We start from the raw sequence: 26,316 nt of genomic DNA, 5'->3' as shown, positions 1-26,316 counted from the left end.
GGAGGCGCCAGTTCTGGAATCCTCTTGAGATGAATTTTACTCAAGTATGCGTATTTAGGGTAGAGAATGGGCAAAAGAGAGGAAGGGGCTCTTTCCTGGTAGAGGGAACAGAGAATCAAAGGAAAGGAGGAAACATTATAAAAGGCTTTATGTGCTCAATAGCAGGCCCAACGTGGTCTGTTGAAAAAGGGAAGTATGATATTGTATACAATTGTGAATTTTCCCCAAATATCTGGTGCCTTACTTTGAATTTTTCAAAAGAATCTCCACCAGGCAGGAAATCTCCCCTATAAAGGGACCTTTTAATTTGAGACTCCATCTGGCCAAACCATTCCTCAAAATTCCAACCCAATAGTCAAACATAAGGTCAGGAAAGGGTTTGGAATTAAATAGAAGCTCAGTATCATTCTCCTGAGAAATTACTAGAGATGGGGTGAAAACCGCTGGAGTGCTTTGTAAGCAGCTTTCCGTTTATGTTTTCTTTTAATGCTCTGCATTTGAAAGTCTGGATTCATCTTTTACTCCCTGCTCTTTTTGTATTATGTTCAACCTTTCATAAAAGACTATGCTTTGGAGTCAAGCTAACTTGGATTTGAATCCCAACTCTACTGCTTAAAACAATTGTGATCTTAGGTAAATCATTTCACCACTCTGAGACTCAATTATATCATCTGAAAAATTGTGATAATTCTATCTTATAAAGTTGTTGTGAAGATTAAATGAAATAATCACCTTACATAAGCTAGTTAATGTAGGTGAATTGCCAAGCATAATGCCTGGTGAAAAACTGTGTGTGTGTGTGTGTGTGTGTGTGTGTGTGTGTGTGTACGAGCGAGCACACATTGCTCACGTTTTCTCTCCATTCCCACTAAACTACTAACCCAGAAGTATACAACTTCACACTTCAATTACCACCATCCTCCTCATTACTTTTCTGGCCTAAACTCTCTTCCAGTGTAGTCTGTTCTTTGCCCAACTCTTATATGAATCAACTTTAAAGCACTCATGCTTATTCCCATCTTTTCCAGACTCTCCTTACAGGTTTCATTTGCCTTACTCATCTTGCTCTTAATCCTATCCTTTCACTTTTACTTAGTTATTCCTAACTAGATTGGATGCCTCTGTAAGGTTAGCTTCCTATCTTACATTTATTTTTCCTTTATTTATTTATTTATTTATTTATTTATTTATTTATTTATTTTTGAGATGGAGTCTCACTCTGTCACCCAGGCCGGAGTGCAGTGGTGCAATCTCAGCTCACTGCAGCCTCCACCTCCCGGGTGGGAACAATTCTCCTGCCTCAGCCTCCTGAGTAGCTGGGACTACAGATACACTTACCACACCCAGCTAATTTTTGCATTTTTAGTAGAGACAGGGTTTCACCATGTTGGCCAGGATGGTCTTGATCTCCTAACCTCGTGATCTGCCCTCCTCGGCCTCCCAAAGTGCTGGAATTACAGGCGTGAGCTATCGTGTCTGGCCCATTTCTTTTATATCTCTGTCCCACACCAGATTTCAGCCTTCTTATTCAGGCCACTGGTTATCTGTATGAACATTCTCTGTATTTAAAAACCTATGGTATCATTCTTACATTACAGAAATACTCCCCTCAAGTTAACTTAATGGGAACAAAAGCTTTCTTGCAGAGTAACAGCAAATACATCATTAATTCAACAACACATATTCATTAATGATACATCCATTGATTCTTCATTGATTTACTCAGCACATATTTTGTGAGTGCTGCTTCATACTAGGCACTATTTGAGGTCCTGGTGTATCGTGCACACAACAAATAATTCCGGGTGTACACCCGGAATTTATGTTTTCCAGATTATGCAAAGTAAGCTTATTTGGAAAGTAGTTTAGGCACTGCTTACTCCCAATTGTGTGTTCTACAACATGGGAAAGTACGTGTATATAATCAGTTTCTAAGTAAACAAGGATGGTTTTTAATTGTATCACTTTCACAAAACTATTAATCTGTGATTACAAAGAACCAAATTAAAGTGACTCCCAACCACCTCAGTTTTCAGTGTCAATCATTTAGTTTGATGATATGGCTAATCAGTCTGACTCAAAACATCTACATTTTGTGGTAGATAATTATAAAGTAGTTCAAAGCTCTAGCTTTTACTATAAGAGAAGATCTTATACTTTAACCCAGAGGTAACTTGTTCCAATCATTTAGAAAAGTTGATGAACACTGTAAAAGCCCCTCTGGGAGATTATTATTAACACTGTGATCATAGAATCCACACAGATCATTTCACGAAACAGGTAGAACCACTGATGGTCACTATGAGATTCCTATCATCAGTAAGCCAGCTGCCTCCATTGTGGCTTACAACATGGACAGAATATTTACTGTGAAGTCTAGGGCTTTGAAATCAAGTCAACTTCTAGAGACCTCTATTTAGTAGAATGTCCTTGACATTGGATCATCTACCTTTGTAGAGAAGAGTTAAAGTTGAGACACAAAAAATACTTTCATAGGAACAAGAGAGGTGACTAATACCTCTGCAAGTTTTTCTTCTTTGCTTGAACTGTGATGAGTTGTTTTTTTGTTGTTGTTGTTTGTTTGTTTGTTTGTTTTTAATAGTTGTTTCTCAGTGATCCATATTAAGACCAACTACGTACGGAAGGGAGATTTTTATCTTCTCCTATCTTGGGTTGATTATGGCAGACTATAGAAATTAAGGCCCTGCCAAGAGATTTGGAAGATACTCCAGAAAGCTTTATCTAGTTTACAGATTTGCCACTCTGATACGAATGTTCAGTGACTTGAGGAAAAAGGGATTGGGGGTAGAGGAAAGGATTGGAGAGGATGACAAGAGTGTATGATGATCTTGTATTTTTAAAGACATCATGAAAGGGAGATATTTTTAGTAATTTTCCCAGCTCTCAATAGAACTACCAGAAATATCAAGGCAGTATTGTTACTCCTGCCTACTAAAATAGAATCTGACAATGACAGCTGGCAGCATCCATGGTGAGAAAGAAGGTTTCACTGATATGTCATAGCTAGAGTTCACAGAAAGCAATTTCAAACTCTCTCCAGGTGACTGACTTGCTATTTGGTTCCACTAATTGTCTTCTAAGTGGTATGAGTGGTATTTTTTTTCTAAGTGGTGTGAGTGGTATGTTTTTTCTTTTTTTATGGTTTTTTTGAATAGGTTTTTAAATTATTATACTTTAAGCTCTGGGGTACATGTGCAGAAAGTGCAGGTTTGTTACATAGATATACACGCGCCATGGTGGCTGGATGCACCCATCAACCCATTGTCTACATTAAGTATTTCTCCAAATGCTATCCCTCCTCTTGCCCTCCACCTGCCAACAGGCCCCAGTATGTGATATTCCCCTCCCTGTGTCCATGTGTTCTCATTGTTCAACTCCCACTTATGAGTGAGAACATGCAGTGTTTAGTTTTCTGTTCCTGTGTTAGTTTGCTGAGAATGATGGTATACATCTATAACATATATTACCAGATATATATTTAACTTAATATAAAGGAAAATAAAACTTAGCCACCCTACAAATACAAGTTGCAAAGTAAATAGTTGAGAGAAGTCCTTGTAGGTACAGCTTACCAAGGTAATGAAGTCAACACAATTTGTACAGAAATATAGATCAGTCTCATACATTTCTACCACATTAGGGCAATAATCCTCTCTATTTCATTACTGACCACAGGATGCCATGATAATGAACATCTCAATATATTTAAAAAACTTGTAGAAGCCTAAAGATTCAGCAACCAGATGAATGTAAGAAGAAATATAGTAAATTCCCTTTGGAGCACTTGATTCCTGGTTACCTTCCAAGTTTAGTGTCAAACTACTGACTTGTTGAGGAGCCCTTTGCTTTCTGGTTCACCATGTTTTTAAGTGTCATTTTTCTATCAACCATATGAGAAAGTGGAGTGTTTTCTGTATTATCTCCTGAGTCATACTATTTCTCCCGTCCTATGTCATTCAGGTTTTTCTGGTTGTTATTCCTGTACTTCATTTTCCTGAAGCTTGTCTCCCCTTCATTAGAGTGGATGTTTGAGAGGCTACGCTTAAGTGGCTTGCATTTAGAAGCATGGGAAAATTCTTCAAGCATTTAATTTAGACAATTACATATGTATACCAGGAAGATGAAATTCACATGAGAGAAGCAAGAAATTTTTGTTCTGCTGCCTTGCCACAGATAAAGAATCATCCATCTTCTTTTTGGGGGAGGGTGTTGATTTTAAAAAATAATTATAGCATTGTGGAGAACTGACATGGGCCATAGAGTACTTCTTTAAAAGAGACAGTGGATCAGACAAAATAGAAAGACAAATAAAACAATACTATAGGAACATGAGACATCAGTTCTTCTTTCTCCACTCCAAAAATAAATTTATAGAGCACAAATGTATTCTTTAACTTTGCCAGAATATACAATTTCAAAAATATACTAGCAAAATTAATTCTGTTTAGATACATCTGGAAATGCCATTATTTGGGATCTTTGGAGTATGTATAATCTACTGAAGTAGAAATTTACTATTTGCCAAGGAATTAGAGAGTATTCCAACCAAGTATCTTAAATAAGAATCTGAATTGTTCGGTTCTTGACCCTGGGAACCTGAGAACATAAAGTTTCCAAATGAAGCAATGACAGAACACACCAGCTGGAAACACCCTGTCGTGAAGGATGGATTGATGGTGCCAAAAGATTCATGACCACATACTTTCTATTTTATTCTTACTTAAGATTTTAAAGGGCATTTTAGTGTCCTTTATGTTGCTATTAGTATCCTTCATGAGTAAATTTTATGCACCCTGTCATCTATGCCACCCTTGGATTTTTTTGGAGGCGTTCATAAAAACTGGATGATTAGTTTATTCCATTATCTCTGTCATCACCTCAAATTTTAAATATGAAAGAGCCTCTGCCCTGTACCTATTGTTCTTATACTGACGTTGAAAAATGGTTGTCTTCAAGTAAGAATAATGTAAATGATGTCAAGCCAAGTCTTAGTTCTTCCTTTTAGAAATCTGAAGCCAATAACGTAGAGGGGGAAGTCATCAGCCACATAGGGGAGAAGAGAGAACACAGATTAGACATGCATGCCAGGCTGAAAGAGGATTTCTTGAGTAATGATTTAGTGGCATGCAATAGCCTGAAACTTTATGAAAATGCAAGATGAATTTCTCCTTTACTACTTTCTTCTAAAATTATTTAGTAGTATACATTTTTCTCACAAGTTTTTCATATTACAAAAGATCACTCCTAAATATGTAAATAGCCAAGTTTATTCATGAAAGACTCTTTAAAAAGCTTATTCACCCTGAACACAGTAACTACAGCTACCATCACCCAACCTAAGTTTCTTGACCCCATGTGCCCATGACCACCTCCCCAGGCTTCTCTCTCTCTTCTCGCTGTTTTCATCATGTGCTTTGGTCATAATGAACTCATTTTACCTCCTCCATTATATTAGATTTATTGTCAAATCCAGCCCACTTTTGCTTTTACTCTTCCCTGTGTCTGCATTGCTTTCTCTCTCCCTTTCTTCCCTGCTCAGGTGTCCATTAATCTTGCAGCTTTTCTGCAACTTTACAATATTTCTCTGATCCCCATATCTGATTTATATTTTCTCTTTGAGGTACTCCTACAAAAGCCTGAATTTATTCCCACCTTAGAATCTCAATTTATTTTGTAATTTTTGTGTTTATCTCCTTTCCTTTCACCCCAGATATTAAACTCACTTCATTAGAGAAATGTGCAAACACAGAACAGTTTCTTCATTTAATTTTATGCTGCCTCAAAATATGTTTTTCTAAATGTTAAAAATACTTTAACCATTGCTCTTAAGTTAATATGCAAAATGCTTGATATTTTTTATGAGTCTCTACATAACCAGACACTGCCTATCTCTTCCATGTCATCTCCTGCAACTCTGCTTTACTCCTACATCTCAGCTATACTGGCCTTCTTACAGTGTTTCCGAGAGTTCAGGCTGCTTTCTACCTGAGGGAAGCTTCTTGCCACCTTTATCACATTGTCTCCCCTACACAGAACACTGTCTATTCTACACCTCTCTCTTCCCATGGAAAAACTTGGCATGGATATGCCACATGAATACACAGTGCTGTTCAGACCCAGATCCTCTTGACACCTTCACAGTGCAGCACACATTTCATGTGTAGCACACATCACTGCCGTAGCTCAATTATTATTTAGGCAATTGCCTTTTTAATGTCCATTTTCCCAACTAGGCTAAAAGCTCCACAAGGCAGTAACTATGTCTTGCTCAAGGAATATTTGTTATGAATCTTGCTCAAGGAATATTTGTTATGAATCTATCTGGTCCAGTTTATGGCATGTGTGGGAACAGTGACTAATTGAGTATAGGGCTAGAAAATGATACAAAATAAAGATGTTGGGTCAGAAGATAAAAGACCTTGATTGCCATAACAAAGAATTTATATTTTATCCTAGAGACAGTGAAGATCCATCAAATGTTTATAAGCTAAGATAATCAAATCTGTGTTTTAAAGAATAACACTGGCAGCAAATTATATGGCTGACATGGTGGACTGGGAGCCAAGAGGCTACTATAGTAGATTATAAAAAATGGCCATACATTTATTTTGTCCCCATGTGTATGCCCCCTTTGCTGGGTGACTTGGCCACTGTTCTTACTCCAAGTCTTTGAATTTCAACTTGATCATGTGCCCTGCCTTGGTCGATGGCACATTAACAACTCTTATGTAAGCAGAAGTGTGAAAACCATTTGCACATTGGGGTTTGACTGGTACTTTCCTGGGAACCTGAGGCCATCATGTAAAGTAGCCATAGTACCGCAGTGAATTCCAACCAGATTTTAAATTTTCTCCATCCCATTTATATGTATAACATTCCCTTCCCACTATTAGAAATACCTCTCACTTCAAACATTAATTCTCAGTGGTGCATACTGACAATGTGCAATATTGGGGTAGGAGGAGGCATATGCAGTATGACTTAATCTCACAAGAGATTCCAATATGCTCTATGAATGCAAATTGAAAATCACTCTACTAAGTCTCACTGATACATGAATGAACAGTTAACTTAGCCTGGGGAGTTAACAGGCTCCACAAAGAAAGTGACATTTACCCTGGATCTGAGAAGGAAGAATAAATATTCATCAACTGGAAAAGTGAAAGAAGGGCATGTTAGACAAAGAGAATAGTATGTACAAAGGCAAATCTTACATCCCAAATGGATGATTTTAAATCTCTTTTATTTCTCTACAACTGAACACACACCCTAACGTTCTTAATCTTGCTGACAAAGTTATAGCACTTTCAAGGAAATCTATGGAATTACTTTACAGAGTCTGAAGTTTGCAAAGAGATCATCCAAATAAATTATTATGATAATTATTTATATTTATTATAAGAATAATAAAACATTCTTATTTTCAGGAACTTACTTTAAACATTTCCATGTCATTTTCATCTAAGTCTCATTCTCCAGAGCAAGTTTAATGTGGACAACAGGATTTGGTGATTGTTTATTTGTCTCAATTGTCAAATAGTTTCAGTAGGTCTAAAATCACGTTGATTTTATGAAATTGAATCTAAGCCTGGTTTTACCATATGTGTTCATTAATCTCATATGAAAGGGCTGATATCAATCAAGATCTCGTACCTGATTCCCATATATACTGAACTTCTGGAATTCCCTTAAACAGACACACATATGCCCTCACACCTACACCCACAGTAAATTAAGTCGCTGAAGGAAATTAGTGTCCTATAATGCTTCTATATTTTTCTTTAATGGAGCAGGTAGAACACCTTTTCTCTACACATAATAGGATTAATATTTAAAAGCATCATCTTCAACTAAGTGCAAACCTTTGTCTGCCCTCAGGGAAAGAATAGCCAATGAGAGGTTATTCTGGTGATGTAATGCTTGTTACCTTGCTCTCTTTCAGACATGATTGGGGAAAATGCTTTTCAGAGCATCGAATATGAATAAAATGTAATTCTTTCTCACATGACTAATTTTAGCACATAAGCCACCTTCAGTATTTCATAAATGTGTTGCTTAGGATTGCCCTGAGATATTATGCAAAATCATTAGAGTAGACAATTTTTGTTAAGCATTGACATCTGTATCCACTGGCACTTGCCAATAACTCCCCACATTTCTTGAGAGATCACTTACTTCTGTATCCTGATCCTTATGTAAATAGACAAAGAATATATTAACACTAGCCAGCAGCAGATAAGCTTATTATTTCTTTCTCAGACGTAGATACTCATGAAAGTCAAATCAAAAGGAATAGAAACCTAATATGTGTTTTCTAAAGTCAGATTAATCACTCTGTCTCTCATGAGCATGTACAGGGTTTAATCTTCATATCCATATACTTTATTTCAAAAACAAAAAAAAAAGATTAAAGCAAGTATTTGAATAACAAGGTGTGTTTACAATGATATTATAATCTTCTGCCTCGTGAATAATTTTCAGGTCTCTATTGATGCTACTATATGTTTATTAATGTTCAGAGAAGCCCTAGCCCAGGTCAGGTGAAGACCTATTACGCCTTACATAGTCTAATTCTATGAAAACTGATAGGCAGGACACGGTGAATGTGTGTTGGTTTCCACCAGCAAAGTATGCAAAAATGCAGACACTGAGCTAAAAAAATTTCAGGCAGATATTATTTCATGCAGTATCTCATTCACATTCCCTCCTCCTCTACTCAAACCTCACTTTTTGAGCAAAAGAATGCAGTAGTAAGCATGTTGTCTGAAAAACATAATTGGGAGGAGGAAGATAATGATGCCTGAGCAGACCAGTGGTTTATCTGATCTGACACCAGGAATAAAGTGACTCCAACTGCTAAGCCAGCTGTGTAATTTAAAGTGTAATATGTAGTTCAGAGATGATGAGCTATGGGAACTCATAGTCAAAATGTTGGAAAATTAATATATTAGAACCTTTTCCTCTTCATTTCTTTTTTCCAGAATATCCTGCTAACACTTTGAGAAAACTGAGTTAATTTCTGGCACTTGAGCCATTCTTTGGACTTTTCTACTTGTTCAGGTCATGATAATACAGTTGCATTGGAATGGGGTGAAAGTATGGAATTATAGAATATTTCAAACCTGGCTGTGAATAATGTCTCTACCATATAGGAGAGTGATAAGTCACTGTAACTTCACTGAGCCACAGTTTCCTCATCTATTAAAAGGAAATAATTAAATATTAATTATTAAAACAATGTATATAATTCTTGGCAAGTAATTAATAGGTATTCAATTGATAGTAGCTATGTGTTTTACTATTTTTTCATAGACAAATAATATCAAAGCCATTTTACCTTTCGAAGTTAGAAACCAAACTATATAAAAATAATTTTATACCCACAATAGATTTTCTGATATAATAAATTGTATGCCACTTTTAAATTTTGAAATAAATCATTTTGTTTTCCATTGAAGATTCAATTTGTACTTGATTTTTACTTTCCCATATTATTTAGCAGAATTTTATTTTTATATATGAATATTTCAGAGTTAGTGCTTTACAAATATATGACTTTATGTTCTATTAGTATAAATGGTAGTAGTAGTATAAATAGTAGTCGTATGGTAAGGAGGAGGAGGAGGAGGGGGGGAGGAGGAGTAGGAGGAGGAGGAGGGGGAGGGGGAGGGAGGGGGGGGAGGAGGAGGAGGAGGAGGGGGAGGAGTATAAATGTTTCTTCTAAAGACCTGCCAAGTTTTAAAGGCATTGCTTCTCCAATGCTTGAGAAAAGGTCCTGGAAGGCATTTCTCAGGCCATTAAGTCAGCTTATTGAAAAGTAGAAAATGCAGTTTATCACCCTAAAGCAAAATGAGTAGCTCGAGTTTTTCAGTAAATTAGCTTAAACTAAATTGATATCGTTTACATCCAGTCAAAAGCACATTTCTGCCAATTGATTTTAGATTTTAAGTAAGGGCAATTTAGGTTCACTTTCTCAAAATCTGCTGAGTGCCTAAGCTGTGCACCTTCTAAGAATTAAAAACAACCACCACAGTGACTTGGCTTCTGCCTTCTAGACGCTGGTGTCTAGTTAAGGGAACAGACAGTGCACAGTGTATTAAGTTCCATAATGGAGGTAGGTATAAAATTATTGGAAATATAGATGGTGGGACTTTCGATTCAACACTGGAGGAATGAGTTTTTCAGGAAAATTATAGACAGGTGACGTTTCATTGGCTTTCAAAAAATAATGAGTTTCTTGTTTGGATAAGATGGAATAATGATCCGAGTAGAAGGAACAGTTAGAGCAAAGGAAGAAAGGACTAAAAATTCATAGCTATTTGTTGAATGACTATTGACCCATTCTAATGTTTGTACAGAATAGAATGCATTAGATGTAAATGTGGCAATGGAAAGGTTGTGCTTTCTGTATAGAGAGGCTGTCTGAAAAACTGAAATATTACCTTCCAAATCACAGTATTCTTATCTTTTCTTTCTAACATGCCATCAGAAAATTCATAACACATGTTAACTATATATATTTGTGATATATTTAAGCTTACTGGACCTTTCTTCAAGTAAAGCAATATTATTCCTTTGCTTCTCCTCTAATTTAAAAAATTATTCCAATGTACTGTTCACTTCAAATAAAGTAAAGGCAAATTCCACAAATCATCTTCCAAAAGGACGACATAAGTTGTGCAAAAATAATACTAAAGATATAGACAACATCTATTGATTTTGATTCATGCAGAAGCCTATATGAGCTAATTGTAAAAGGCAATACATCTAAATAGCATGTGGTTAATAATGTCAGATTATACATTAAAGAAATACTGTCTATGCTAACTTTTTACTAAAAGTTATTTAGAAAAACTTCATTGCTCTTATTTCACACACACACAGTAAACCACCATACCATCAAGTAAATGAATGCAGTAAGTCATTCACCTTTCATACTGTGGGTGTGAAAACATTCTTAAATATAACTTGCTGAAAGTTATCTGCCATTTTCTTTAAGTATACAGATTCTCCATGATTTATGATGGGATTACATCCCGGTAATCCTAAGTTGAAAATATCATTAGGTCAGAAATGCATTTAATACACCAAACATCATACCTTAGTCTAGGCTACCATAAACATGCTCAGAACACTTACATTAGCCTATATTTGGACAAATAATCTCATAATGCAGTACATTATAGAGTATTGGTTGATCATGGTTGATCATTGGTTGATCTCATAGCTGACTGGGAGCTTTGGCTTATTCCCACTACTCAGCATCTTGAGAAGTATTCTATCACATATCACTACCTGGGAGAAAGGGCAAAATTCAAAATTTGAAGTATAATTCCCACTGAATCTGTATAGCTTTTGCACAGTTGAAAAATCAAAAAATTTTAAGTGAAACCATTGCAAGCTGGGGACGATCTGTATTCACTGAATAAGTTTCCATACCTCTGAAGGGGACTATGTATGTGTTCATAATTCACGTATATTTAATGATACTTATTAGACTTGAATTGAAATGTATTATCCACATATACATTGTGATATTGTTTTAACAGGAATAATTCTACTTAATAAATGGTATGTGCTGAACTTTCTATATTCTGTGTCCCTTTTGTGACCAGTATCATGTATTTTAGAATTAGTTAACTAGAATTACAGGTAACTGGGTCAATTATGGGTTTCATTATATAAAACAAACTGAGCTGCATGGAGCTTGAACCTACAGTGTTGGTCCATTGTGGTCTTTCTGTCCACCTTAGATACCATCCACAGAATTTTTCGTCTAAGTGAGCGTGCTGTTTGTGTGTGTGTGTTTGTCTGTTTATTACAGCCTACTTGATTCTAAAACTTAGTTGAATATATAACGAAGAAAGAAGCACTATATTCAGCATGTTTAAAAATATTAAAATCTCAGATAATTTTAAAATAAAGAATATTCTGTTTGTTTTTTTTTCCCTCATCAGCTGTTAAGAAAAAAGCTGGCTTTATCACTCCAGTTCCAGGAGGTGTGGGACCCATGACAGTGGCAATGCTTCTGAAGAACACCCTTCTGGCAGCTAAACAAATCATTTACTAGATCACATGAAAGGATGAAGCAAACTGAAGTCATGCTATTTGTTTATTTGACAAAGGGTAAAACCTTTATATTTTACTACAAAGCTATTTATTTCTACATGGTATTTATTTTTTCATGGGTGAAATCATTGTGAATCAAATGATTCACATAATTTTATGCATTTCCTGCTAATTTATTTTGAGTTTTAAGAAAACAACCAAAACAATTCCAATGAAAATTTTAGTAACAATTGTTTATTTTGAGGATATTTGTTCTTAACATTAAAACAATAAAGGGCTCATAATAAATAAATATATTTTTGACACAATTAAATATTACATATAATATGTTTTCAACAAATGTCCTGTCAGCCAAATGGGTACCCATATAAAATGTAATTTAGGTTTCGCTATTTGCATGCTCACATTTTCAGTATATTTTATGATCTATGTCATATGCTGAAAAAGAGCTTGCTTGCTGCAAGAAAAATAGAATATTGAAAATAAAATATTGATCTCAACTATCCCCCAAATGCATCCTATAAGTCCATCCTAATGAGAAATGATGTTCTATTTAAGGAAAGGAAAATATTCCAGGAAGGCAAAAAATGCAATGCTATTTGGAAGGGTAATGATTTTATCACATTGTGAGTGACTACTAAGAGTAATGATTATATCACATTGTGAATGACTACTTGCCACAGTAAAAATACATGAAGAATGTCTTAGGCTTAAATGTGGTTTATTTCTTCTTCTAAAAAATATTTGGATAGTACCTTCACTGAGAAATAATGGAAAAATCAAAAAATAAGTAAACAGACAAAACTAAAGTTGTATTTTCCCACAAATATCGTATGAATTAGGTCATATTAAAGAACAGCAGCTGTTAATGTTTGTTCACAAATTCAGAAATCTAATAGGAAAACATGATACTTTCAATGTGCCAAAACTAAACCTTAGTATACAACTAAAAATCTCCTGCCTTCTTGCCTACATGTCTTCCCTCTTCTGTTACAGCATTTGTTCCTCAAAGTAGACACAACGTTTCTAACACAATTTAAATTAGGAAATATATATGAATGTCATTGAAGTCTATTTTGAGACTGCTAAAGCTGTTTAATTGATACTGTGTTTTCATGCCCAAATCCCAGTATGTTTATGTACCAATAATGACTCTTACCCAGCGCATGTCTTTATCAGTGTGTACTCATGACTATTTGTGTGAAAATAGACTAGATGTTTATAATTAATACCATTGCAACTGTATAATAAAAGCAATTTGAAGAAAAGCTATATTCTTTTTTTCTTCAGATAGATATAAATTTCTTACCCATTTCCTTACTACATCCTGGAGAAATGTACAAGTTTCTAAAATGTGAAAGAAAAGGTTATATAGCATATTCCACAGTCAATTCAGACCAATTGTTGTCTGATAACCCTGACAGAAGTTTAAATTTAAAGCTTCCAAGCAAACATTCAGAAAGGGCCTCTTTAATTTTTAAGGGTTCCTAACTCCCAAAACAAAGTGACTAAAATACATGTATGTGGAAAATGTGAAGACTGTAATTTTGAGCTCTACCCCAGCAGAGGTGCAGGAATAGTTCCTTTGGAATAACATTCAGAATTTAGACTTCCTGTAAACTAATTAAAATGCTGTAGAAGAAAAATTACTCTGACACTTGTTTAAAACAGTCAAGAAGATGTGAAGACCATTGCAGTAGATGAAAGAGATCTAACTAATTCTGAATACAACATGGACAGCTAGGGATTTATAGCCAATGAGCAGAGCTAGGGGATTGGTGGATGGAAAATTACTAAGAGGAACTTTAGATATTCAGGGCAGGGGGATTCTCACTGAACTGGCTTGTCAGGATGCTTGGTAACAGCAGGCCAAATGCTTAGATATCAAGGGAAGGGGATCAGAAACTAGATAAAATAGCAAGGGTGAGGGACTCTCTATAAACTGACTTAGCAGGATTCTTTGCTAAAACTGGGCTCGATGGGTCTAGATCAAGATCTGATCAGGGAGAGAGCTCAGAGGAACCTAAGGTTTGGTGACAGAGTCAACATATTACAGAGGTAAAGTCAATTTATTGGAATCATAACTTCATAGTTATTTGATGTCCTTGAAAGATAGACATGTCGGCCTTATGAAGTAGCATAGAGATTGTTTTCTTCTCCTACCACATCTGTATCTGTAAAGTATCTGTAAAGAGCACCCTAAAGAACATAATAAAGTTACAGAAATTATTATGAGTTAGCATATATGTATGAAAGCAAGAGTTGCAATTAGACAAAGTGAAAGGTTTGTTTTGGAGAGTGATACAGCTGGATAAGTAAGCAAAAATAAATTAGAGGAGTGGATAAATCAGAATTTGGCAGTATTCAGCAAGTTACGAGAATTGTAGTTAGAGATCAGAAGTTGTTATCATTGACTAACATGAGGAAATTGTGAAAGGGAGCTGACTTTGGAGTAATGATAATATGTTCAGTTTAAAATATGTTAAGTTTGAGGTGATGACATAATACATAGATAAGAATTCTGAAGTAGTATCAGTCTAGGAAGAGGTTAAGAATTCATAGTTAGTGATAAGAATTTAGGACTCGTCCGCATATACTGTCACACTAAATTCCTGGCCTTGGTGACCATTATACACACTGTGTGTCTTTCTACACTTACTCAGTAGTAACAACTATCCTTAACTGAGCACTTAGCATGTGCTAAATACTTTCCTCTTCTGTTCTTTTTTTTTTTTTTTTTTTTTTTTGACAGGGTCTCGCTCTGTTTCCCAGGCTGGGGTACAGTGGTGTGATCACTGCTCACTGCAGCCTCCATTTCTGAGGCTCAAGCAATCCTCCCACCTCAACCTCAAGTAGCTGGCACTGCAGGCGAGTGCCACCATGCCCAGCTAAGTTTTTAATTTTTTGTAGAGAGGGGTCTCACTGTATTGCCTAAACTGGTCTCAAACTCCTGGGATCAAGCGATTCTTCTGACTTGGCCTCCCAAAGTGCCTTTTTTTTTTTTTTGTCTTTGCTCATTATTGACAATCTCCACTTAATAGATGAGAAAATTATTGACCCTCCTGATTATTAAAAAGCCTCAGCCAAGGCCAAATAGATAGAAAAGGTGGAATTTGAATTCACAACAAAATCTATTGGGATGATGTGAGTCAGAAGCCACTCCTTTTACTACTCCACTCTGCCTTCCCTCAGATCCCACCCCCAACCCCAAGTCCTTTCTCTTATCACTGGGTGTCTAAATCCTACTTGTTACTTAAGATTCACTTCAAATGAAACTTGTCCATGAAAAATGCCATCCCTTAGTTCTCAGAGCCCTTTATGCACACATTCATGGCAGTTGTCACTCTCTACCCAGTACTGCAGTTATGTATGTACTTTGCCTAGATCCCTTTAGTTCCTTGAAGTCAAAATCTATGCATGATTTATCTATTTGTCTTACAAATATCATCTCACCCAGCCCAGTGCCATGGATATAGTAGTCATTCAATATTTTGTGAATGAATGCAACTGAATCCATGAAAGTGACAGAATATACCTAGAGAGAGAATCAATGAACTGATCACCATTCTCTGCCAATGACCAGCAATAAATTTTGGTTGAGTTAGTGAAACAGCAAGGAAAAAAAGATAGAAAGGGGAGGGAAGAATAAACTTTCAGATATTCTCTCTTCTAAAATAAACTTCTAGAAGAAGAAAGATAAGTACATTTAAAAACCCGAAAACATGGCCTGAGGGAAAAGTAATAGTGGAGCTCTTAGCCTTTCATTTCCTTCTCCTTTCTCACCCTAACCTACTTTAATGCATATTAAGAATGAATAAAGATATCAGAAAAACCACCTTACAGTATCCATCTCCCGTATTCTTTAGGATTTAGAGAAAGGACTTTTGGGTGAGAGGTTTGAAGACGTGAAGGGAGTGGACTTTCCTGTAAAGACTGTGAGTGGGAGCCATGAGTACGGACCCCAGAGGAAAGGCAACATGTTTGATGACTTAGAGTTACTTTCTAGTGTACACCATAAACTAAAGCAGAAGATGGGTTTCTATATTAAGTGGCCCAGTTTATCAGAGAGGCTGCAGTTCCATCTCTCAGCCCAGATGTGAGTGAAAATCACAGTTTATTAAATATTTAGTTTTTTTCTAATAAAGGTAATTTATTTAAAGCTTGATTTTAGGAGATAATTAAGGGAATTCTTTTGAGATCACTTCAACAACTCAAAGAGGACACAGCTAGGAAACAGTATATGATTTAGAATGTGAAAATATAGAATTGAAGTCCTTTTTTTGTTTGTTTGTTTTGTTTTGTTTTGTTTGAGACAGGGTCTGTAGCACAGGCTGGGGTGACATGATATAATCATGGCTCATTGCAGCCTTGACCTCCCAGGCTCAAGTGATCCTCCTACTGAGCCTCTCAAGTAACTCAGACTACCATGCCCAGCTAATTTATTTTTTGTAGAGTCAGGGTCTTGCTCTGTTGCCCAGGCTGGTCTCAAACTCCTGGGCTCAAGCAGTCCTCCTCCCTCAGCCTCTGAAAGTGCTGAGATTACAGGTATGAGCCACTGCACCTGGCCAGGATTGAAGTCCTGACTCTAGAAATGTCCTTTGGCAAGTCACTTAATTCTTTTGAGCCTCAATTTGTCATTTGTCATGTGAGAATAGAAATAATGCCTGTTATTTATTTCCTTATTCTCTGAAGACAGATTCATTAAGTATTTACTAGATGTTAGGCACTGGATTTGTATGGGCCAGGGTTACTGAAGAAAGAATTGAGATGTGTGGGGAAACCTGTAAAGTGCAAAGGACTGCACCAGCTACAGTTAAGAGTTTTTACAAAGATAATCTTTGTACCTTGGTGTCTCAGTCTTAGAAATAAAGTATTAAATCCCAGCACTTTGGGAGACCAAAGTGGGTGGATCACAAGGTCAGGAGATCGAGACCATCCTGGCTAACATGGTGAAACCCTGTCTCTACTAAAAATACAAAAAATTATCGGGGCATGATGGTGGGCACCTGTAGTCCCAGCTACTCAGGAGACTGAAGCAGAAGAATGGCGTGAACTCGGCAGGCAGAGCTGGCAGTGAGCCGAGATCGCACCACTGCACTCCAGACCGGGCAACAGAGTGAGACTCCATCTCAAAAAAAAACAAATAAATAAATAAAAATAAAAAAGAAAGGAAAAAAAGAACTAAACATCTCCCTAGGAGGGAGTCCTAACATCTCCCTCCAGAAACTACAAAAAGAATTGTGATGGTTTATTTAATCTTTTGTAAATGATTTCTTCTTAAATACTCAGCAATGGTGCAAAGAAGATGGTTCAATTTATAATTCAAATGTTATTTGCCTGGGAAATATATTATCGAGAAATTGACTTAGTAATCAACAGGTTTTAAGAAACCTACAAAAGTAGAAATGCAAAATGTAGACACATTTAAAGTGAGTCAAGTACTATTATTTTAACTTTAAAATGATGACTCCTGTGGTAAGTGATTGCCCAAGTTATAATGAGTTCAACAAGCTTGTTCTTGTGTGATTTCTAACACCGCATTTATATTCGAATAGTGAAAGGGCTCCTTTCTGGTAAATCTAATTTGCTGGCTGGACATGATGCAAAAGATAACCTATCTTGACTTGAATATGTTTTTAGGGTTTTGAGGTTTCAAATTTCAAGAAAATACAAGCAATTGAAATTCCAGGCAGAAAGACTCAATGCCTCAGGAAGATATATTTATAAATTATTTATAGTAATTTGGGGCAAGTGAAAATTTCTGTAGTTGTAAAATATAGTAGCTGTAATGGCATATTTTGGCCTTTAAAGTGCCACTTTAATCATTACAACTAGATGAACATTGAGAAATAATTTGAATGTCGTATTAACTTAGAATCTTTCTAGTCATTGGATGTATCCAAACTAAATGTCATCTTAATTTTCTCTTAATGGAGAATTTTAATATTATTATTATTGCTATTATCATTATGTTGGTACTTTACTGTTCTCTGTAGCTTAATCATTGGGATGCAGATTTAAGCATTGTTGTTTCTGGAACATGGTAGCCCATTTCATTTGCTCATAAAAATGTTAAATAGCAGGAGGACAGAAAGGTGAATGTTACACTATTACAAATAATTTTATTTACAGCACTTATCATAGTAAAACTAAGAAACAAACACTAAAATGGAATATGAAATGTCCGTGTTTTCACAAATGTAACTGTTCCCTGCAACTAAATTAACAAGTTATCTTGATTTGAAATAGAACTCATAGTCTGTAACAAAAGGTGGTATAACCAACTACAGTTTCAGGGATGTTTCTTTTAGAAACAGGTTATGCTGCTTCCTAATTTGCAGTTATGTTTGTTGAACTCCCGTATAGGTTTCTAGCATTGTTGGAGCTGGTATAGTTCTCTTCACACCAATTGGAGCCTTTCCTGAAATCACATTTTGTTCTTGTTGTTTTAAGTACTTTTACATACATGATTATGCCCACAGGTAACAGGAAACCAATGTTTCAAAAGAAAAGTTGATTGCATTGCTAGATAATACAGGTATCCTAAACAAGTGCGTGAGCGCCCAGAGGCTTTCTGCTGCTGCCAGAAGTACATATTTTTTTGATTGGTAAGAACTGCCAGATGACGCTTCATGAAATATAAATGCCACAAAGACTCAGAGCTCAATAAAAACCTTCCACTCGTCAGTCTAGAAGGATAAGAGAAGGAAAGTTAAGCAACTACAGGAAATGGCTTTGGAAGTTCCAATATCAGTCTATCTTTTATTCAACGGTAGGTAATTTCCTTTTGTTTTGTTAACTTTATATCAGTGTAAAATGTGAATAGAATTTATTTTCTCTGCATTAGAGAGAAGTTGGCTTCTAATAGTTGTTCTTTACGGCAAAGATCAGAGTAATGAATCTGTGACTTAATTTAGTTTCTTATGTCCTGTATGTTTCTTTCCTAATATATTTTGACACCTTTTTTGAGACCTCCAGAATGTTTGCTTTATACAATTGAAGAGTGATTGATACATTTAGTTATTATACTATAGTGTTCTTATTTTTGGATTAATATGTAAATGTATCAATGGTCTTAAAAATTGGGTTTTTATTTGCTCTAAGCCTAATATAGTCAATGGAATGGATGAGAAACTCTAAGGATGTTGCCCTAGTCACATTATGGATTTCAACTGAAATAAATTAAAAAAAAATAGAAATAGGAATAAACAGAATAAGAATACTTTCCATCTGTTGCTTGTACATAGAAGGAGGCTCTCTGTTAAAGATGCTTTTGCCCCCTTAATACAGCAATGACAGCACTGACTGAAGAGGCAGCCGTGACTGTAACACCTCCAATCACAGCCCAGCAAAGTAACTGGACAGTTAACAAAACAGAAGGTATTTTCTTCCCATTTTCATATTTCACAAGACTTTTCTGAAACTTGGGAGAGAAATTTGGAGTGTGATAAAAGCAACATTGGCCATTTTTAATACATATTTTATTATTAGATAATCAACTCTTTTAGCAGGATGCTATTAAATTGAAGTGACAGATAAATGTGCCAGCAAATAATTGCCCTTTTAAAAGGAGGAAGTGAAGCAAATGAGACAAAAGCTGTCTTCAGTTACTGTCTTGAATGTGAAACAGGCCACATTTTCTGCTTCATTTCTGCTTGGTTCCCAATAACCCCTGTGTGTTCAGAGACAGTTTGTCCCCATTTTGGCATTCTTGATGAGCAACATTATATTTTGATCTGTGATTATAAGCTTTGCTGCCAAAGACATTATGGCTACAAGATGAAAAGCACTTTCCCTAATCTTTGGAATGATCTTTTTTTCTTGTTTGCTTTGGGGTTTTTGTTGTTATTTTAGCATATGCTCTACTTCCTAACCACTTGTACCCAATTTTTGTTATTGATGGTGATGATATATTTTCTTTCATATTTAATTATTATCATGGTGGCTTCTGGATGCTCTTGAGCATCAGCGTTCTTTCTCAAATCTGTTTAAACTCTTAGAGGTGAAACTTGGAAAGCTTGCTGCTTACCAAGTGACTGAGTGGTTATGATTCTTTCGCAAATTGCATCCTGATTGTTATGTGAAGGCTGGCAATGTGATTTAGGACAGAGGAAACAATATCTTGTACTCAGAGTCAGGCAAATAAAGGAAGATTGTCATATGTCAGTGTTCTTCATTTCCTCAATAATTTAAAATTTTAAATAACTGTCTCAAAATATTTTACCCATTTGATTTTGTGAATATCTGTTGATTTGCAAAACGAGATCAATGTGGTTTTTAGAGCAACTTTTAGCCAACTATTTGTCTTCTAAGCCTTTGAACAAAGAGGAAACAGCTTATTAGAATATAATATACTGGCCTGGCGCAGTGGCTCATGCCTGTAATCCCAGCACTTTGGGAGGCTGAGGCGGGCAGATCATCTGAGGTCAGGGGTTTGAGACCAGCCTGGCCAACATGGTGAAACCCCGTCTCTACTAAAAATACAAAAATTAGCTGGGCATGGTGGCACATGCCTGTAATCCCAGCTACTCAGGAGGCTGATGAAGGAGAATTGCTTGAACCCGGGAGGGGGAGGCTGCAGTGAGCTGAGATGGGGCCATTGCACTCCAGCCTGGGTGACAGAGCGAGAGTCCGTCTGAAAAAAAAATAAAATAAAATAAAAAAAGAAAAAAGAATATAATATACTGCAGAAAATTAAAGAAGCATAGTTTTCTCTCAATGACTGACTTCGTAATAGCATGCTCAGTACTATATTTTTGTTCTTCCTTAATGGTGAACAGCAAATAAAATTTTTTGAGTTACAAGTAATAATAACATTAAAAAGGAATCCAATGCAGTCATCCTTCATAATTGGTTCAACATTGGTTCCAAGACCTCTTCTTCCTGCCCAGAGGGTACCAAAATCCACAGATGCTCAAATCCCTTATATAAAATAGCAGAATATTTGCATATAACCTATAGACACACACCCATGTACTTTGAATCATCCCTTGATTAGTTATGCCTAAAACATTGTAAACACCATATAAATAGTTGTTATACTGCATTGTTTAGGGAATAATGACAAGAAAAGAAGTCTGTACATGTTATGTACAGATGCTTTTTTTTTCAAATATTTTCCATATGAGTTTGGTTGAATTCACAGATGTGGAGCCTATGAATATGGAGGTACAACTGTATATCATTTCTGTATTTTTCCTTTACTTTCTTGATGGAGAACTTTAATTTTTCCTTTTGCTTTTTATCTAACTTAAAAATATCAATCTAGTATCTTAGAAAAATTTTTATAAAGTTATGATCATTCTCCTCATTCTTAGGGGAAAGATGAGTCTGGTATAACTTTTCTTCAGAAATGGCTTAATTCTCACATTTTTCTGCAAAATCTAGTTTCAGGCTTAGTTAATCGAACTTGTTTAGTCTTGAAATAGAAAGCACCCAGCACAGTTTATAATGGAAAATTCTCACTGCCTGAGAATTAATTATTAAAATGATAAATTGTATTCATCCTATTCAACAAAATGAATGTGAATTAGAAGGTAATGTGTGTTCTCACCAAAATAAAGTAATACAGCATAGTATCTTGTCTGTAATCTTCGAATGCCTCTTAAAACTGTTTTTTCCCTAAAAACAAGTAAGATTCGCCTAATCTTAGCAAGGCAAATATGGTGTACCTTTATCATAATGATGAGGAAATACGTTTATTTCTAAAAATGACAAGTAAACTGCCATTGATTCTGCTTGAGAAAAATTTAAGAATCAAAAAGTATACCCCAAAGGACTCAATTATGCAATTTTACCCAAGGGTCATTCCCACTGCATAAACACCAACAATGGCATAGGTATGTCTTTTGTACATCAGAGAATCAGGAATAAGAATCTTGTTTATTATCTCACAAGTGTAAATTCAAATCTTCCCAAGTGCTGACTTCTCAGGTGTAAAGGAAGAAAATGGAAATATTATGTGAGACCTTCTATATTAATTAGTACTCAGGCACAAGTCTGGGAAGCATTGCTCATAATAACCTGCTAAGACTAGAACCAATGCTGCCACCTTTTGGCGAATTTGTTGCCTTTTCTGTCTTACCACGCTGCTTTAAAAAATGAAACAATCATCAATCCACCTCCATCCCCTAATTAATTAATAATATGTCGTATGTCTAGATGATATTAACCCAGCCCTTGTGAATACAACCTGCTAAGAGAATCAGTAGTTTAAAGGACACAGCACCACCCCCAAATATCCTTAAAATTAAAAATTTATTTACATATGTATTAAAATTTTACCATAAAAGTAAGACACATTTCATTTGCTAATATTGTATCTCCTTTTCCTAGCTGACAACGTAGAAGGACCCATAGCCTTGAAGTTCTCACACCTTTGCCTGGAAGATCATAACAGTTACTGCATCAATGGTGCTTGTGCATTCCACCATGAACTAGAGAAAGCCATCTGCAGGTAAATGCAAAGAACTTTCCAAGTCCTAGAGACAGGAGATGATTTTATGCCTCTGTTGTTTCATATAGTACATTTCCACACTTTTCTCTCTTTAGTTTAAAAGGGTGCATAATCTGAACATGACTTGACAGGCCTCTACATATTTGAGTATCTAAGGAGTCTTTTGTCTAAACTATTTAATCCTCATTAATTAAAAACATGGTTGCCAGATTAGAAGCATCTCTTGAACCTGGTGCTTTTTAGAAATGCAGGATCTATGCTCTACCCCAGAACTACTGAATCAGAATCTGCATTTTTAACAACATGCAAAGGTGATTTTAAGTTTTGGAGTTGTTTTCAAGATGAAATGAAGGAAACTAAGGCAAAAACATTACAGGAATATGAAGTTCTAGAGCAACTAAGATACTATTTTTATGATCATGATTTGCTCAGTATTCTCCTATGGAAGAATAGACTAATGATTTTGCTAGAGTAAATTGTGCAAGCATACTACCTTTTCCCTCTACTAATGAAGGGAAAATATGGGGCCTTCATGATTATTGGAAAATTCACAGCTGCTTCATTGCCCTTAACAGATTGGCTTTCATTTGGTATTTGCCTCTTCAAATTAAATTCCTTATTTCCATTTATTTTTTTAAATTTATTGAAACAGCTTATTTATTTGTATTTCTACCACCATAGGTTTTAAAATTAAACTTTTTTTCTTTTTTTAAAGGTGTTTTACTGGTTATACTGGAGAAAGGTGTGAGCACTTGACTTTAACTTCATATGCTGTGGATTCTTATGAAAAATACATTGCAATTGGGATTGGTGTTGGATTACTATTAAGTGGTTTTCTTGTTATTTTTTACTGCTATATAAGAAAAAGGTATGAAAAAGACAAAATATGAAGTCACTTCATATGCATTCGTTTGACAAATATTTATTCAGCCTCTATAATGTGCCAGGAATTGACATGTAAATTTTTTTTTTAATTAAAAAAGAGCTGTAAATCTGGCAAAAAGTTTCTATGTAATATTTTTCATGCCTTTTCTCATAAACCCAGATGAGTGGTAAAAATTTGCTTCAGTTGTAATAGGAGAGTTTAAAAGTACAGTCTCCCTTCATCCTATCTCTGTCTGCCCACATTAAAATTATAAATGACGAGGACAGCAGGCCCCAAGAAAGTAGAGACTAAGTATATCTTGTTCAAAATTGTGTATTCAGTGCCTTACACTATGCCTAGCACACAACACACTCTGAGTAAATATTTGCTGAGTGAAATAAAATTAAGAAACAAGTAAAAACTGAATAAAAATGTGTGACAAACACTAGCCATTTCTTCCCAGACATCAACTGGGGGTATCTTCAGAAGATACTGTCTTTTGCTAAAAACCTAAGAAGATAATCTACAAATAATTGTAATTATTTACATATTCATTCTTAATTCTTGTTTTTTTCCACATAAGTAATTTTTCCTTAAATCCGTGTAACTAGGATAAAGTCAAGAAATAAAGTGAGATACCCTAACAAAAAAATACAAATACATCATTTCCCTTGCTGTACTCTAAAAAGTTGTCATTTCTGAATGACCAAAACTGCCTGTTCAAAATTAGAAAAGTTTATTTTGCTTAACAAATACATCTTAGAGAGAATCAAATCTATATTATATCAGTTGTAGATTTGCCTAACAGACCAAGAAATGTAATAATAAGGAGGAGGAGGAGGAGGAGGTAAGACTTTTCCACATTACTAAGGTGGCTCTCTGAGGTCAGATTTCCTAGGAGCAGAGCCTTCAGATGGAAATTGCTGTGCATATGATTGGTTGAGGGAGTACTCTACCTTTATTTTAGGTGAAACCCGTAATAAAGTAAGGAAAGCAGATGGAGCACAAGAAGAAGCTAAGCAAAGATGTGGCTTTAACTGAAGTGTAGCCCCAGTCTGATTCCACAGGGAGATCTAGAATGTGAATAGCAGTGTAGACTTCTCGCAAGGAGAAGAGGCATCTGGATTTCAATATCCCATATTATTCAATCATGGACTCATGTGGGGTAAGGAACAGGGGCTTGTAATCTCCCAGCAATCTCCTGCCAGGGCGCTCAGTTGGCCATGCGCAGACCCTGGGAGAAAACTGCTGCCAATGAGCCTGTTAATGCCCACAGCTGCTGAGGGATGGGTTGACCAATGGGTAAAGGCGATCTGGGAGGGACACCAAGAGCAACTGCTGCAGGGTGCATTTATGTAAGCTTCAATGACCTATATGAACCACAGTCAAATTCATATGGAAACCAATGCTCTGTTTCAGGTGTCTAAAATTGAAATCACCTTACAATGTCTGTTCTGGAGAAAGACGACCGCTGTGAGGCCTTTGTGAAGAATTTTCATCAAGGCATCTGTAGAGATCAGTGAGCTCAAAATTAAAGTTTTCACATGAAACAACAAAACTTGTCAAGCTGACTAGACTCGAAAATAACGAAAGTTGGGATCACAATGAATTGAGAAGATAAACTTCAGCGTTGGCCTTTAGACTTTGCCATCCTTAAGGAGTGATGGAAGCCAAGTGAACAAGCTGCGGTGACAGAAGTCAAGTTCATTGTTTCACTCTGGGTTTTTGTTGTTGTGTGGTTATTATTCTCACTACAGAAAGACTGAGTTTCATGTCCCTGGCTGTGTCAGATGTGAATTTTCATGGGAATAATAATCAACTTTGCAGCAAGCCAAAGCAATGCCTTGCTTGGGTTCTTCATGTTCTTACTACCCAGCATTTTTTACCACCTAGATGGACCTAATTCTATTTGCTCAATGAACCTTATCCCAAACTTGTTGTTTTCATGGTGTCTAAAAGAATGTGATGTCAGCTTTTAGAATGAAATCAGTGTTAAGGTACCTCCAGTGAACCAAACATGTGTCTTAAATCTAAGCCACTGAAAACAGAATGGAAATTCCAAGGCAAATACAAATCATACACAGCTTGTAACAACATACAGCCTTTATATGTAAAATATGGAATAAACTAGAGTTTCTGAAGACTGAAGCTATCTGGATATCAAGCCTGGAGTAGGCAAAGCATTTCCATTTCTACATGGATTATAAAACTTTGTGTTGGACTCACTGGTCCCTAATGCTTTTGTTCATCACTTCCTCCAGTTATCAGTGGAATTACCCGGTGACCGATTCATTTGGACCGAGATCCTAGAACTCTCCTACTGAATAAAAGTCTACAATTGGCCCTAAAATAGAAACTGAAAACAGGATATAGAATTATTTCACCAGACCACAGCATGTGGAAACTTTCTTTATCATTTTTGAACACTTGTTAACAGATTTGCACATAAGAGGGAGAGGGAAAAAAAATGGAGTAACAGTCAAAATAATAAGAATCAGTATCCAGGCCAAGCGCAGTGTTTCACGCCTGTAATCCCAGCACTTTCTTTTTCTTTTTTTTTTTTTTTTTTTTGAGACAGAGTCTCGCTCTGTAGCCCGGGCTGGAGTGCAGTGGCCAGATCTCAGCTCACTGCAAGCTCCGCCTCCCAGGTTTACGCCATTCTCCTGCCTCAGCCTCCCGAGTAGCTGGGACTACAGGCGCCCGCCACCTCGCCCGGCTAGTTTTTTGTATTTTTTAGTAGAGACGGGGTTTCACGATGTTCGCCAGGATGGTCTCGATCTCCTGACCTCGTGATCCCCCCGTCTCGGCCTCCCAAAGTGCTGGGATTACAGGCTTGAGCCACCGCGCCCGGCCAATCCCAGCACTTTCGAAGGCCGAGGCGGATGGATCACCTGAGGTCAAGAGT

At 36.1% G+C, this 26,316-nt stretch overlaps 2 protein-coding genes across 14 annotated transcripts in view; both read left to right on the top strand.

The window, feature by feature from the left end:
- The window catches only part of MTHFD2L (methylenetetrahydrofolate dehydrogenase (NADP+ dependent) 2 like), a 186,423-nt gene extending 167,748 nt beyond the window's left edge, over positions 1 to 18,675 (top strand). For 9 of the 10 annotated variants that reach the window (XR_010586853.1, XR_012434867.1, XM_065545094.1 and 6 more), the window contains one exon: positions 11,979 to 13,358. Coding sequence is in view for 7 of the 10 variants with exons in the window: in XM_065545094.1 (XP_065401166.1) it covers positions 11,979 to 12,091 (113 nt within the window). In the remaining 3 variants the exon portion in view is untranslated. Of the gene's footprint in view, positions 1 to 11,978; positions 13,359 to 18,572 lie in introns of those variants that run through there. The other variant, XR_001490778.4, reaches the window with a different exon arrangement.
- A 94-nt stretch (positions 18,676 to 18,769) lies between these two features.
- EPGN (epithelial mitogen) lies at positions 18,770 to 25,636 on the top strand. Of its 4 annotated transcripts, XR_006698221.3 has the most exons (6): positions 18,770 to 18,862; positions 19,381 to 19,470; positions 22,426 to 22,546; positions 23,262 to 23,414; positions 24,379 to 24,576; positions 24,831 to 25,636. XR_006698221.3 is itself a non-coding variant. In XM_005555072.5 (5 exons), the coding sequence occupies exons 1-5, from the start codon at positions 18,820 to 18,822 to the stop codon at positions 24,886 to 24,888; spliced, it is 465 nt and encodes a 154-aa protein (XP_005555129.3). In that variant the 5' UTR covers positions 18,770 to 18,819; the 3' UTR covers positions 24,889 to 25,636. The 4 variants fall into 4 exon arrangements, 3 of the variants coding, with proteins under 3 accessions (XP_005555129.3, XP_065401168.1, XP_005555130.3); XM_005555072.5 differs by lacking the exon at positions 24,379 to 24,576; XM_065545096.2 differs by lacking the exon at positions 24,379 to 24,576 and having other exon boundaries at positions 23,262 to 23,288; positions 24,831 to 25,033.
- The last annotated feature ends 680 nt before the right edge of the window (positions 25,637 to 26,316 follow it).

This window comes from Macaca fascicularis, chromosome 5 (assembly GCF_037993035.2).
Source record: "Macaca fascicularis isolate 582-1 chromosome 5, T2T-MFA8v1.1".
In the NCBI taxonomy this organism is placed as follows: Eukaryota; Metazoa; Chordata; class Mammalia; order Primates; family Cercopithecidae; genus Macaca; species Macaca fascicularis.
The sequence above is the reverse complement of the archived record's forward strand: the minus strand, read 5'-3'. Positions and strand labels throughout refer to the sequence as shown.